The 15595-nt window shown below is 36.9% G+C and overlaps 1 protein-coding gene across 1 annotated transcript; it reads right to left on the reverse strand.

The window, feature by feature from the left end:
- Positions 1-2621: 2621 nt before the first annotated feature.
- On the reverse strand, positions 2622-15314 carry LOC121959753 (BRCA1 associated protein). The gene is made up of 13 exons (XM_042509230.1): positions 14955-15314; positions 13874-14035; positions 13159-13390; positions 12715-12904; positions 11876-11989; positions 10903-11051; positions 9984-10059; positions 9755-9893; positions 8157-8266; positions 7990-8079; positions 7783-7886; positions 6998-7137; positions 2622-3327 (listed from the first exon to the last, which is right to left on the reverse strand). Exons 1-13 carry the CDS (start codon positions 15031-15033, stop codon positions 3110-3112), a joined length of 1803 nt encoding a protein of 600 aa, XP_042365164.1. The 5' UTR covers positions 15034-15314; the 3' UTR covers positions 2622-3109.
- Between the last annotated feature and the right edge of the window lie 281 nt (positions 15315-15595).

Here is a 15595-nt window from a genome sequence, read left to right on the forward strand (position 1 = left end):
TCTAATTATTTCCCCCAATTCTGTGATTAACAGCGCTGCTTTCCCATCTTGAACAGGCAGCGTAAAACGGGCTGGTGACAGAGCGAGACGAGCTGTTTCCCCGTGTCTCAGCTCACTTTTGGCAAGAAAGAAAATACGTTTATTTCTCAAAATATTAGCAACAAAAATAATCTTCTTTTTCTACACTTTGAATTATTATTATTATATAATATAACAAATTCTGTGCCTTCTATGTCACAGCTCTGAATGAAGGCCTTTCGGGTTGGTTTAAAGCTTTTATACAAATATACTACAAGTTAAAAATCACAAAAAAATGCACAAATACTTGAAAGGAGTGCTGCCTCATCTACACGCTGACCTCTTGTTCAGGGTCGTACCTTTAAGGTTGTATAGATCTGTTTCCAAAATACGTGGTGTGATTGGTGCTTTGTTTACAGGACAGATGTACACGCTCACACCTGACACACATAAAGGTCAGAAAACACAAACTGCATCAGTGGCTCCCAAATTTTTAGCTCGTTTGTGGTGAAAAAAATATCACATTTCTTAATATAAGATGTAAAAATACTACAATACAAATAAAAGTCCTGCAGCCACAATTTGTATAAGTTAACGGGTAGTAAAAAGTACTTGGGTCATTTTCAGTGTATTATATTAAATTATTGGATTATTATTACTAATGCATTAACATGTAAGGTGCAAGTTTCAACTAACCAAATTATGGAACTACTTAAAATTTAGGCTGCAACTAAGAATTATTTTCACAATTAATTACTGAGATTATTTTCTTGATCAGCCGTTTGCTCAAGTTTATGTTATAAAATGTCTTTTGTCCAAAAAGCAGTCCCCAAATACTATTTTTTTTTACCTAATAAAAAAATAAAGCTGATCCATTTTCTGTCAAAAAACAGCTCTACTTTTAACCATAAAATAAATAAATACAATTATTTATTAAAATATATTACTAATCATTACAATGTTATTATTTTTAATCATAATAATAATAATAATATTGTCCTATTTTTTCTCATGTACTTACCTTTTCTTTTACGATATTTGTACATGATTATGTATGTGGGTGTCTTCTTCAATATTTACTGTCTATTATTTGTATTTTTTTAATGTATTGAATTGTATTTCTACTGTCTTTTTATTTTGTTTTTCTGAGGAGCAAGTGAGCGGTCTATGTCAAAGTTTTAACACTGCTGTTTATGGTGTCTGAAGGAAACAATAAAAATCTAAATTAAACAAAAAAAGTGTTTTAAATTTTAAATACGATTAACAAATAACTACAGCTGTCAGACAACAACAACAGAGGAGAAACAGTGGAGTGAAAAGTTCAATATATTTCCCTCTGAAATGAAGTGGATTATTAGTTTAAAGAAGCGAAAAATTTAAAATAATCACGTATCACAAAACAGTACTGTAGTAAATGTACCTCAGCGTGTGGGAATCACTGACCTAGACGTTAAAGGGTTAACTTCCTGCTCCTCCCAAAAAGCTTCCTGTCAGTGGGCCTGCTCTGGCTTCTCTCCACTTTCAAACACCGATCAGCTGCACAGAGCAGAAAAAGACGTCAATGTTTGGCCTCCGTCTCTCCCGTCCGCCTTTGAAATCCTCAAGTTTTCAAAACTGAAGCCAAAATCGTCCGTGCTTGCAACACATTTTTTTATGTTACCTCCAGATACTGAAGTCGTTATCACCAGAAAACAAACTTTTTTTCCTCAACTTATTTTTATGAGCGATCAGCAGCGACATGTCAGCATTCCTCTCATGTTTGACCCTTTGAAACCTGGAAAGACATCCGTTTTCTTTTGTTCAGTTGCCTTTCACGACTTATTTAACACTTTGAAACGTGAGAAAATTGGTATGAATTTTCTAAAAAAACATGGAGGGAAAAGGCAAAAATAACTTTGCAAGAAAAATCCCACAAATTGACAACGAATTAGTGAAAAGTGACTGAAAACTACCTTAAAATTGTTTTACAAAATTATCAAAAAACTATGGAAAAAATCCAGAAAACTTCATAAAAAACATTAACCTTTTAGAAATACATGTATCTCTTTAATTTTCAGTATTTTTGGAGGGTAATTTTTTTGTTTGGTTTTTTCTTTTTACATTTTATTTATTTTTGCTTATTTTCAGGTAATTTTTCTCAAAACTTTTTTTCCTGGTTTTGTGATATTTTTTGGGCTTTCTTTCTTTTCTTTTTTTTTTTAAGAAATCAAGCCAATTTGCTCAGGTTTCAAAGAGTCAAAACAAGATGTTTATATTTGTTTGTATGTTTACTAAAATTATTTTCGAGTTCTTTCATAATTATCCCGTGACTTTGAGTGAGCAAAAGTTATTTTCTGCCTTTTGTTTCCTCCTGAATCGAGATGAATGAACCCCTTATCACGAGAAAACGAGCTTTGAGATAACAAAATAATTCATCTTTAGATAACAACATAAAAAAATCATTGCAAGCGCGGTTGTTTTAAGCTTCCGTAGTTCAGTGTTAGCTTTGGATACTGCTGAAATATAATGTTGGAAAAAACAGACATTTCAGCATTTTACTTAAGAACAGACAAAAAACAGCCTAATAGAATTTAGGAAAACATGATTTTCCGTTTTACAAAGCAAATATTAATCCACCAGCTTTTTTTTGTCAATTTCTCACACGTACAAGAAAATCTGAAAAGGTGTCAAACAGACTTTGATAACAAAGTGGGAACAAATGAACAGAATTCGGATCTAATAAATACACGTATGACCAAAATAGCTACTCATTTTTCGATTTGGAAACAGCAGAATATATTCACATCGCACAGATGTTGAATATATTTGGCAAACATGGCCAGGCGTCGGCTTTCATTGGCGGAGAAATCCACCCACGTGTTCCACTTTTCTTCGGGTGGAGGCTACATTAGGTAAAGGTGGGAAACTGTGCAGGTAAAATATCATCTCTTTTTAAATCTTTCTTCAAAAAGCCGAGCGTCACGTCTTCATTTTCTCCTCCGAGTGCTTTTTGGGGAACCACGAGGACGCCGACACGTTAACAGAAAGGACAGAGCTCGGGGTCAGCGCTGAGAGATTTCCAGCATGTTCCTGTAGAAGTTTGAACCGCCGCCTACTTCCTCTTCCTGCCGCGGCCTCTCCTGCCTCTGCCGGAGGACGGGCCTGCTCCGGCGCCGTCCGACGGGCTGGCGGCGATGTTGATCTGTCCCTCCTGGATTTCACTGCGGGCCTCCGGAGACAGGTGTTCGATCTGCTGCTGCGTTTCCAGATAAAACATCACGTCTCTCAGCTGCTCCTGCAGCTCCGCTATCGCCCCGTCCTTAGACTCGCCTACAAGACAAGATTTAACTTTATTTAGAATCAGAATAATAAGAAGAAATGCAGCCAAACGTGCTTTACAAGGAAAAAATGAAGTGCTTCACAAAAAAAGACACAAAAAAGTAAAAAATAAAATAAAATAAAATCAGAGCAGAATACATCTTGTGCATCTTCACATAAATAAAAGCCACCTGATAATACGAGTAAAGGTCAATGGCGGAGAAAGAGTTAAAAAAGACAAAGAAACAATGGGTTAAGAGAGTGTGTAGGACTGGAGGAGCGAAACCATGGCAACGCAGGCGAAATAAAAGCACTTTATGCTTATTATTATTATCATTCTATTTATCGGCCAAAAGTTTTAGTGTAGGAATCATCGGGATGACCCATCATGAAGTCCCATTATCGGCCACAATTATCCTCCTGATAATTATCGTGCATCCTTTGTTATTTTGCTTCAAAGTGACAATAAATCAGCCAAATCTGGACTGTTTTTAAAGTGAAAAGCGGAGCCCTGATTTTCAAAGAATGAGTCATGACGAAGTATCACCAGATTACTGATACATGCACACCTCCCTGAACTCGAAAACCAAACATAAACTCCAAAATATTTGCTTAACGTTACTCAAAAATGTAAAATACTTCATAATGTATACAAATCTCAGTGATGACCTCATGGCTGCAGCTGCCACACAGCTGTGTCAACTTCCTGTCTGCACAACAGCTGGAAAAAACAGACCTACAAATGTTGAGAAAACCATAATAATCACAGATGATAAATACATAAATGTGATAAATCAAAAGCAGCGAGCCGCCATGATCACACAGTGGACGTACGCTGACAGATGTGACACCCGGCGAGTACAAACACAGTCGTGTCGCCCTTTAGCCCGACGAGACGTTACGCTTACATCCTGTGACGCTGTGTCAACCAGCTAAACCCAACATGGTGAAATACTCCGAGTGACGAAAACTTTCGGGGAAATGCTCAAAAACACAGAAGTTGCTGAAGAAATCGTTCAGATCCGGTCCAGAGAGGACTGTACATTTTAACAATTATTTTATCATAATTATTTTAACAATTATCAAACGGACTCCAGTGAAATTTCATGCAAACATTCATGTTCCTCTGAGGATGATTAAAAAAAAAAAGCAATCAAAACAGGTAATAAAGTAAAAAAATGAGTACATTTGGTTTTTTTAAGCTACGGAAAATAGCCACATAACTGTATTTATAATTATCATAATTATATATTTTAAATTGTTTTACAGAATTGCTATTTTTAAGCTCCCTTTCTTTAATTTTTATTTTTATTTGTTTTGACATTTTCAGGTACTTTTGTGTTTTTTGTTGGGTTTTATTTAAGCTTTTTTCACAACAGTAACTTTAAAAACCATCACACGGATTCCAGTGAAATGTTCCTCTGAGGATACATTTTTTTCAAATAAAAAAGAGAAAGTTTAAAGACAAAAACAAGACAAACAACACTTCGACAGAGTGCAAAGAGCAGTAAACAATTCTGTAAGAAATGTTCCACAATTGCAAAAAATGTGTAAAGCTAGGGGAAAATATCCATAAAAACTGTACGTATAATGACTTTTTCGGGGTTTTGTTTTTATGCAAATTTTCTTGTAATTTTCTTGTATTTTCTAAAACTTTTTTTCAAATTTTCAGGTCATTTCTAATCTTTTCTGATAATACTATTACACTAATCGCCCTTTACGTGTTTATTGTTTGTTTCCAATTTGTTTTCTTTCTTAGTCTTTTACTTCATTTTAAGGTCATTTTTGTGTTCGTGTTTTCGTCTACATTTTTTTCTTCTATTTTTTGAGTCATTTTTAATCAAAATGCTCACTGCCTTTTTTTAACCAAAAGAATAATGAAGTGCTAAGTTTCATGTACGTCTGTGCACAAAACACGAAATCTTGCTCTGCTTCGGTGGTGAGAAATATCTAAATATCTAAATATCTCTGGAAAATCGCTTGTCTCAACAGAATCTCTGCAGAGCAATGCAACAAGAACAGAGAGGATTTATTTACACAAGTGCTGATTTAGCTGGAGTCACTAAAAACCACGCAGGCGAGCAAACGCCTGATGCATGAGTGCAATCGCAACATCGCAGAGCTAAACGCCGACCACAGAGACTTAAAATGAAATCACATAATTAGTACATGTAAACAGGAAGCCTGAGGTAATTAGCAGGAGCTTAAATTGAGCCGCGGTTATCTCCTCGTGGTGTTTAGTGTGTCACATCTTTGTAAAGTCTGTGGATTAAACTTATTGATCAAAAACAAGTGAAAAGCCACAAAGTGCGTGTGTGTGTGCGTGTGTGTGTGTGCGTGCGTGTGTGTGTGTGTGTGTGTGTGTGTGTTCTGCGTAAACAGAGAGCTCACAGGCCGGCTTGTTTAAACAGTCCTCATCCTCTGAGCTCAATGCTTTAAGGAAAAATACAGGTATGCTAAACTCAAGACCTAAAATTTCCACTCAAACCTCCAAACTGACATTTATGTTGCCCTCAGGCAAACTGCTCAAACGTCGCGTGTGTGTTCAGCTGTCGGCATCAAACACTGACAGAAAGAGGAGGCTGTTTTGATGCGACTTTCACTGAATTAAATATATAAATTCATTTTTTAAGTGTTTCTTTCACGCGTCCACCTCTCCTGTCCGCCTGCTGGCTGTGACTCAGGCTGCAGTTTGTTTATGCTTTGCAAATATTAACATATCAAAGAGGAAGTGCTCTGACCCGTCTACCTTCAGGCCTTTTTTTCCTCTATCAGAGCATCGCCGTCTTTCTGAACGTCTGCCAGACAAACATTTGATGAATTCCTGTTGCGTAACCGAGCGTGGTCCTGCTGCTCTGAATTTTTGAGTCTGACAATAATCGATGATACGGTGTGGTTTATATGAAGCAGATAGTGGATTTGGCAGCAGCAACAGATGAGATAATGTATGTAGAGATGTCTTTTTTCGGGGGTTGATCCGAGTTTATATCATGAATCTGCATCGGCTAAAATAAATAAAATCAACGCTGATATTTTATAAACATTTAGGTAAAGAGAAGAACTGATTAAGTCGATATCCAATATTAAAAAGACTCAAATTGGGATTATGGAAGACGTAAACGAGTATTAAAAAAAATGAGTAAATTGTTGGGTACACTGCAAATGGCAAATTATAAATAATATATATAAATAATAAAAATATAAACATTAATAATAAATAATATATTTTAAATAATAAATATTAATAAAAATAAACTTTACAAGGAAAGTAATGGACAGAAAAATTAATAAACATATAAATGTCACATTTTATAATGAATTAAGTAGTATGTTTATTTTTATATTATTTTTGGTAAATTTAATGGCATATTAATATATTTATTGAGACATGTATTTATTTATTCATGACAAAACTTCACTGGGGTATCTGTTGTGATATACGTTATTGTGAAGGTATTACACTATTAAAATTATCTGCACAAAAACATTGCAGATATTTACTGAAACTTTAGTATTAAATTCCACTGAACTTAATCTGCACCAAAGTCGGCCCTGATAAATGAGTGTATACCAGCATACAGCGGTCTGCAGCGCGCTTTAGGGGGATCTGATGGACGATTTAGAAATATGTGATATGTTCATCAGTTATCTCCTCCTCCTCCTCCTCCTCCTCCTCACTCACCGCTCTCTTGTGCTTTGCGCTCCTCCTCTGCCAGCTGGGCCTGCAGCTGCGCCTGATTGGCTCTCAGACAGCGGTTCATCTCCTGCTCCTCCTTCAGCTCTTGGCTCATCTTCAGCACTCGGCTGTTGAGCTGAGTGCACCTGAAAACACAAACGCAGGAGGTTTTGGAAACTTGTGCAGAAGAACTAAAGTTAATTACAACTTTTGTTTGATTTCTGTAGCTCTGTCTATAATTTTTCCTTTGGTAGAACATTTTAACATCACGCGTTTTGACTTGCCCTAACAAGAAAACCTGGTGCGACTCATTATTTTAATGACGTGTCAGGAAACACAATAACCAAGTCCATGAAGTGACTCCACTTAATTGATGTTTTACCTGTTTTGACATGTCAAACTGTCGTTTGCTGTATTGTTGACTGGTTCAGTCGAGCTTTTTAGTTGTCGTAAAGAGAAATTTGTTTTTGCAGCAAGTCAAAACCACAAACGTTACAAAAATTAAACATGAACACAATAAAAAACACTAAGAAAACTAAAGAAAAGACGAGCGCTGTACTGTGTAAGTAATTCAGAATAAAATGTAGGATTTTTGATAAAAACAAGGAAAGATGCCACACAAAGAATAAAAATAAGACCTGAGAGGTTTGTAATGTATTAGATTAAAGAGAAGAGATGTCAACTGTTAACCGTTATTCACTTAATTCACACGTCTTTAACCTGCACTGATTTTATAGAGCAGTGCAAGAATATTACAGACAAAATAAACTGATTCGTCGCTCTTCACCTACTTTTTCTCGATGCTCTGCTTCTCTTTGCTTATTTCCCCGAACCGTCGCTCCAAGTTATCGCAGCGCTCCAACGTCTCCTTAAATTTGGACTTCATGTTGTTTATCTGAAAGAGTTAATGTGCACAAAGCGATCAGAAAAATCGGCAGGAAAACAGCGTCAAACCTCCTCGCGGCCTGACAGCGTGACCTGCGTGCAGCTCTCGGTACCTCCTCGGCCGTCTCCTTCTCCAGATGAACGATCTTATTCTCCCAGTAGATCCTCTGAGACTCCAGCTGACTCGTCAGCAGGTACGAGTACTGCGCACAGGGAGGATTCATTACAGCATTTCTGTGTCCATTTGGCAAAAAAAAGCATCAAAAAAGGAAATTCTTACCTCTAGTTGGAGTGCGTCAATTTTCTCAGCGTGGCAGGTGTCTCCCTCGCACTCGTACTGCACCATCTTCCCGTCCGTCTTACTGGCAACCAGCCGGTGCACGTAGTTATCTGCAAAACACACAAACAATCAATTAAATCAACTATTTGCATCATGATTTTAGTCATTTATCCAAGCAAAAAAACTTTAAATCTGCTGTTTTTTCTCTGCTTTTTTATCCTGATAAACCGTCATCTTTGAGTTTTGGACTTTCTATTGAGACGAGAAAAGTGATCTCAATACATCAATCTGGCTCTGGGAAATCAGAATCACTCTCTTATGACATTTAACTAAAGAAAAATTAAGTGAGAGCGATTTGGCTCGAGAGTATGACATTACAGGGTGAGAACATGGTGTCAAGCATGGACTGATCTCTGAATATCACTCAATTAATATGTAACGACACAAAAAAGAGCCACAAAACAAGCAAAAGAAAACACAGAATGATCCCAAAAAGATGCATGATTACTACAAAGAGATACAAAACCACCACAACTGATCACAGTACTTCCTGAATTACTGCATAATGGCCAAAAGACCTTTATAAAGTTATAATAAATGGGGCTGGCTCTATCATTAATGCTATTAATTAGGTTCTGCTGCCCTCTGTTGGCCAACTTGATTAACACAGCATGATAACCCATACATTCGTGGCCGCGACTTTCCCAAAATTTCCCCACATCCACTCAGTCATGGAGTGTAACTCCGTTTGTGCTCATCTTCAGGGCTAAATTCAGCATTTTTTTATCAACCTGCTTTAATATTACACACACTCGTATCACTCTGCGCACATAATGCACTTTTCAAAATCAAACTTTAAAAAATATTTCACATTCTTATTATTTTCTACTTTCATCAATTTTTTTTAGACCAACATAAGTCCTAATTACAAATATCAAATATATATATATATATATATATATATAATATCTTAAATGTCAGGTTTTTGTCATGATGCCACTATGTTTTTAGATTTTAAAAAATATTTCTTTTTTTTATTTTATATATTTTTATATATTTTCAATATGCTGAATGCTAAGTAGATTTTTTCTTGATTATCACAGCCTGAGATATGTCGATGATTAGCAGCAACATTGATTTTTATACATTATTATGTTCTGTGCAGCATCAAATACTCATCAAAAACTCTGCACACAAAATGCACTTTTCAGTATCAGGCTATACAGAATATTACACATTAATATTATTTTCTACTTTCATTAAGTTAAATAATAATAATAGTAATAATTTCCAACAAATGTAATATAAAAATGAAAAAAAAGAAAAGTTTTCGGTTCGAGCAGGTTTGGGCAGAGCGGGTCAAAACGTGTTGAAGCAGCACTTTCTGTAAGTTATAAATAACTTACAGAAACATAATTATGTGCAATACAGACTGGATGCAGCAGCTCATTCATTGTCAGTTTACAGAATTCCCACATTACATTTTACATTTGCAGGAAATTTTATATTACGTTTGTAGTTAGCAATTGCCATTACGTTTGTGGGATTATTACGTTAAAAAGCTGCAGATTCGTTTTACGTTTGCAGGCGTTACATACCTCCTGCGTAGTCCCAGACTCGGTGGTTGGTGAGCTGCATGGCGTAGGTGTGCTGCGTCTCCTCAAAGTGCTTGTACGCATGCCGGCTGACGTAACGACCGCAACCGATGTGGCCGCAGATCAGACAAATCCACAGGTTCTGCACAGAGCGGAGAAATGCGACGTGAGAAAAGGTTCAGTTAAAAACAAAAGTGACATAAAACACACAGACGGACTGACTCTCGGTTACCTCCTGCACGCCGCACTCAAAGCACTTGTTCTCTTCGACCGGTTCTGGTGTTTGGCAGTACCTGCACACAGGACACCTGAAAAACACAGCACACACACATTCATCTATTGTCCCACGTGTCCTTGTGATGCAGATGAATACACAAAAAGAGGACAAAAACAAACATCACATGACATGAAGGCCGGAGAAATAACCAGCGGACCAAGAGTCAGGTGAGACAGCAGCGCGTGATTCTGTCGTCAGTGAGAAAGTTCCTTTATTTACATGTTTGTACATCAGTTCTTTATGTTTTTAAACACTTTATTTCTTTTTTTTTATATCTTAAAACAAAAAAATACAGATGTCAAAAACAGTGAACATCTAAATTTACTAAACAGATCAAATACCCCCATCCCGCCCTCGCCTCCCAAAAATAAAACAAGTAAATAAATAAATAAAACGGAAAAAAACAAGAAAAAAAAAAAAAAAAGGAAAGAAAAATAGAAATTGTATTAAATTTGTTGCATAATCCAGAAAAGTCCAGCCAAAATTATAGTGTTATGTACAATTTACAATTCTTAAAACGTAAGATAACAGCTGCCAGGCCATTAAATTTGTCACTAAATCCTCTGAGAGGACTCATGACGATTCAATGAGTGTGACGATGTCTCGTCCTTGATGTGACGATGTCTCGTCCTTATACATTAAGAAGAATTTGCTTCTGCAGACACCAGATCAGTTTAAACTAAATAAAAAAACAGCAAAAATAAATACATAAAAAAATAAATCACAAAGCCCTGATTTTTATATAAACATGCCCATAAAAAGAGGTCAGAAATGAGCTGATCTCTAACACGCAGAAACACAGGACAGTGTGGTGATTCGTGTGTGTGTGTGTGTGTGTGCGCGCGTGTGTGTGCGTGCGTGTGCGTGAACTCACGAGGCGTCCTCCCAGCGCTGGAGACACTGGCTGTGAAAGCTGTGGTTGCAGAGAGTGGTGAGGACGCCGTTAACGGACTCGTCCATCCTCTCCAGGCACACGGTGCACTTTGGCAGCTCGGTCAGCTCCATCACCGGCAGACTGGCTCCCTGACGAGGAAACGAGAATTTAGAGAGAGGTGATCAGTGACGAGAGATCACAAGTTATTAAGGTCATTCTTTATTCGACCCACCCCGAGGAAATTTCATTCATTCATTCATTTATTTAAAGCCTGAGAAATATGGGACATATTGTGGGTAAAGCCTTTCTTTAAAAAAAGAAACACTGAGCAACAAATAAAGAATGAACCAAAAATTAGCAAGAAATTAGTAAAAAAAAAAAAAAAAAATACAAGAAAATTACCTGAAAATTAGTAAAAAAAAAAAAAAAAAAAAAGAGGTAAAATAGGAATGTTAAACAAACAAAAAACAAGGCAAAAAGACTAAGACAATGTATAATTCTTTAACACTATTTTTAAAAATGTAACAATTATGATTAAGAAATATTTTTCCCTTGCTTTTTTGGTGTTTCCCTACAAATTTTCCCTTTTTTTTTTTTTTTTCAAAAATGTACTAATTAAATGCAATTTGGGGAACATTTCTTACCAAGTTGCTCATTGCCTTTTTCCACACGTTTTTGAAAGAAATCACACCCATCAGCTCGGCGCTCAAAAATTTAAATACTTGTGAAAATTGTCTAAAAGCAGCACGAGAAAAGTGATGTTGCTCCAGGTTTCAAAGGGTTAATAAAGAGCTTAAAGACACTACACATAATAAGTTTTCACTGAACGCTTCTGCTTCAAAAATGCCAATATGGTCGAAACAGATGCTGATCATTTTTTGTAGGCTGACAAACTGTTTAATGACTAATTAGAGCAGCTCCAGGTTTGAGGAATAAATTGGGGTTAATAGTCAGTTTTCGTGGGTGTGTTTACCTCCTCAGACTTTATAACCTCGGCCCGCTCCACATAGACCAGCTGGCACACGGCGTCCTCTATGGAGTTGAACTGGCGGCCGTTACACGCCGTGTAAAAGCTGTCTGCGTCTGCCTGAAATGAGACAGAAACAAGACGAGCGGCATTAAATCAGACAGCGACTAAAGTCAAAAATATTGATGCAGAAAAACTCCACATACATCACAGAGTCCAAAGTCTAAAGCTGCAAACTAACAGTGTGACTGAGGAAACAGCACGTCACATCCGTGAGCCTCAACTTCCCCCCACAGCATGAAATCGTTACCGATGACACCGAAACTGAAAACTCAGATCAACTGATCTTTAGACAAAAACAGAAACAAAAAACATACAGAAACCTCCTCATTATGGAAACTGAGAAAAATAAAAGATAAATAAATAAATGTGCCCTCAGGAAGTGGAAAAGGAAAAAGGTAAAGGTAAATATGCTTTAAAAATAAACTGAAGGGGAGGCAATTGCGGAAAATAATTCAGAAATAAATGTATAAATAATTTCACAAATAAATAAATACATTTAAAATGAATAAATAAATATGTTAAATAGAAAATAAAATGGGAGATATGTGAATTAATATGCAAAATGGAAAATAATACATAAATAAATAAGCAAATAAATATGAAAATAAATAGACTGAAAAATTAAATGGGAAAAATGAAAACATTGATAAATAAAATGAAAAATAAAATAATTATTGGCATTTTTATTTATTTACTTTTTTCTGATTTTGTCAGTTTCAGTCCTCCAATCCTAAAAACTTCATTTCAGATAAAAAGAAACTGTAATCCGGCCGAGATCTCACCTGTGAGCAGAACTTGATGAGAACCATGTACTGGTTCGGGGTGGAGTCCCGTATGATCTTCATGTGCTCCATGACGTCATTAAAAGGAGCCAAAAGCTTCATGAGGTCGTGGCTGGTCATGGTGGCGGGGACCGTCAGGATGCACACCATCGCGCTGCGTCTCACGTCCTCCGTCAGTGACGTCATTTTACTGCAGCAACATAAAAACGCCTTTAGAAAAGCTCGATACAACAAACAACGCACAATTTTAATTTACTGGAGCTCTTTCATGGATTTTTTTCAGGGTTGTGTTCATCTGGCGTCCCTGTCTAGTCTTGTGCCTTTTTTTTGGTTGTTTATTTTTTTTTCTGCCTGAACTTCAGAATCAGAAAAAAAAGTTAAAACATACACGTTAAAGCAGCAGACGACCTCTGAAGTGATGGACAAACGTCAGGAGAGACTCACTTGGTCTTGTAGAGGTGCATGATGCCGTGGACGATCTCCACTGACGGGTTCCCGCTGAAGAAGGAGATCTGGTCCGGCAGCTGCTTGGAGGGCGAGTCGGGGGCAGCGCTGGTCGCCTCGCCGTTCTCCTGAGAACCCTCGGTGACCTCCAGACTGTCGGCTTCAGTCTGAGCCGCCGGAGCGTCACTGTCCTGCTCTGACGAACCTCCGGGGTCCTCGCCTCCTCCTTTATCTGCAGAGACAGAGAAGCACTTTCATCATCTGATGCATCTAAAGCCAAAGTCTGGTGATAGTCTATAGTTCTGTTAACCCTTTCAAACATAAGTAAATTGGCTTGATTTCTTCAGAAATAAAATAAATAAATCTATAAATTAAAAAAAAAAAAGACAGAAAAAAAAATCGTTTTTTTTATTTATAATTTTTTTATTTTGTGCACATTTTTTCCTTGTTTTAAATTAATTAATTTATTTTATTTATTATTATTATTTTTTATATATTTTTTATTTTAAGTTTCCATAAAGCTGCTATGCTTTTTTTTTAAAGATTATTTTTTGGCATTTTGCCTTTATTAGATACAGAAGATTCGTGGGCTGGATTCAAACCCGCGGCCGCTGCAGCAAGGACACTGCCCTCATATATGAGGCGCCTGCTTTCTCCACTGAGCCACCGGACTTCCCAGTTCCTGTTGGTTTTAATCCAGTATGGACGTCCTCACCTGGACTGGGCTCAAAGGTCTCGATCACCATGTCCCCCATGGCTCTGCTCCCGAGGTGCTGGTGCAGCACAACCGCTCTCTCCAGATCCGTCTTCCCACTCAGAGTGTGTTTGGCTAAACCCAAAGCTTTCTCCTGCAGCTCCTCATCGGACATGCCTTCAACTGGACACAAGAGACAGCTTCTGTTAGGGACTGTGCTTTATTTATCAGAGGAGAGTGGCGACGTTGTTTTTCTGAAGCTACAAAAACTTTTTCCTTGAGCCTCTGAAGCAAAATACATCACCCTCCATCCATTAATAAATATATGTACACAAAATTTAGTTGGTATTGGAGCAAATGCAACAAGCAAACAGCACAGGAGATAAGAGTTATCACAAAAAAAAAAAATAATAATGATAATTTCTTAAGCAACATGCAAAACCTGCTTAAATATTTTGTGTAGAGAGACCATCGAACATTTCTAGATATGAAAAATGGTGTGATTATGAAAAAATGCCTTTCAAGTCTGCCAGCAGGATTTAAGGTTCAGAGGATATTTAAAATAAATACAAAATACAACCATTTGAAGTTTCATTTCTAACTCTAACCCAGCAACAAGGAATCACTGACAGTAGTACACACCTTTTCCAGTTTGAGTCTCACTAAAGTGATTTTGTTTTCTGAAAGGTGTTGTTTTGGTAAATGTTGTAGTGTTTATGAAATGATATTTTGCTTTCTGAAATGTTGGTTGTGATAGTACATTTTATATTGTTTTAGAAAACACTGTAGTGTTTTGGGCAATGATATTTTATTTTATGAAATGTTTTGTTTTGTTGCAGTATTTCAGGAAATGTTGCAGTTTTTTGACTGGCAGGACAACCACAGTATTTTGCTCCCTAAAGCAAAATAAAAAAGACCTAACATCTGAGTATGTCAATATCACGTGCATAAATCATGTAAGTATTTGTTGTAACTCGTTAATAGGATTAATTCAATAAATAATTAACCAGGATCTTCAGTTTAAGGTTGTCTGTTAGCTTCCGTGCTAACTCCACACAAAAACAGCGACTTTAAACGCTTTAAAACGACAAACTTAACTCACCAGCAGAGTACTGGAAACCTTGTGGAGAAGGAGACTGGTCGGCTATTTCCAGACGGATAACGACCAGAGACACGCTCATGTGTTTTTAAATAAATTTACACTTTTACAAAGAACAAAACAAACAAAACAAACCCGCTGACAGCTAGCTAGCTCACTGTAGCAAGCTAATTAGCCTCGGCTAAATACAACTAGCATCAAACGCAGAAAAAGAACAACGCTGTTTAGTCCAGTGACACCAGTACACTTGTCATACTGGTTTTGTCTTCGCCGACCACAAATACAAACGTTACATTTGTGATTTTGCAGCTAATACGCAGTTTAAGACTTTAGCTAACGTCGCTATCTCACAGCTGTTTCTATCATGCTGCTCTTCTTCGTGGATTAAATAAAGCGGCGATATCTAACATCAAGTGTCGCGACGCCGCCTACAGGACAAACTGTGTACTGCACCAGCTGCGACTTAACCCTTTAAAACCCGAGCAAATAAATGTAATCCCTTTCAAAAACATGGGAAGATGACAATGAGCAACTTCACAAGAAATTATCAAAAAATCGCAAAGAATTAGTGAAAACTTACAAGAAAAATTAATTGAAAATTAGCGTGCAAAAAAAGGACAGAAAAATGGTGAAACAAAACAAAA

This window comes from Plectropomus leopardus, chromosome 20, assembly GCF_008729295.1.
Source record: "Plectropomus leopardus isolate mb chromosome 20, YSFRI_Pleo_2.0, whole genome shotgun sequence".
Taxonomy (NCBI): Eukaryota; Metazoa; Chordata; class Actinopteri; order Perciformes; family Serranidae; genus Plectropomus; species Plectropomus leopardus.

Coding starts and splice junctions, on each gene's coding strand:
- LOC121959753 (XM_042509230.1), bottom strand. CDS start 15,033: ATGAGCGTGTCTCTGGTCGTTATCCGTCTGGAAATAGCCGACCAGTCT. Junction 12,905..13,158: donor ATGCACCTCTACAAGACCAA/GTGAGTCTCTCC, acceptor ATGTTGCTGCAG/TAAAATGACGTCACTGACGG. Junction 3,328..6,997: donor GCGCAAAGCACAAGAGAGCG/GTGAGTGAGGAG, acceptor CTTGTCTTGTAG/GCGAGTCTAAGGACGGGGCG.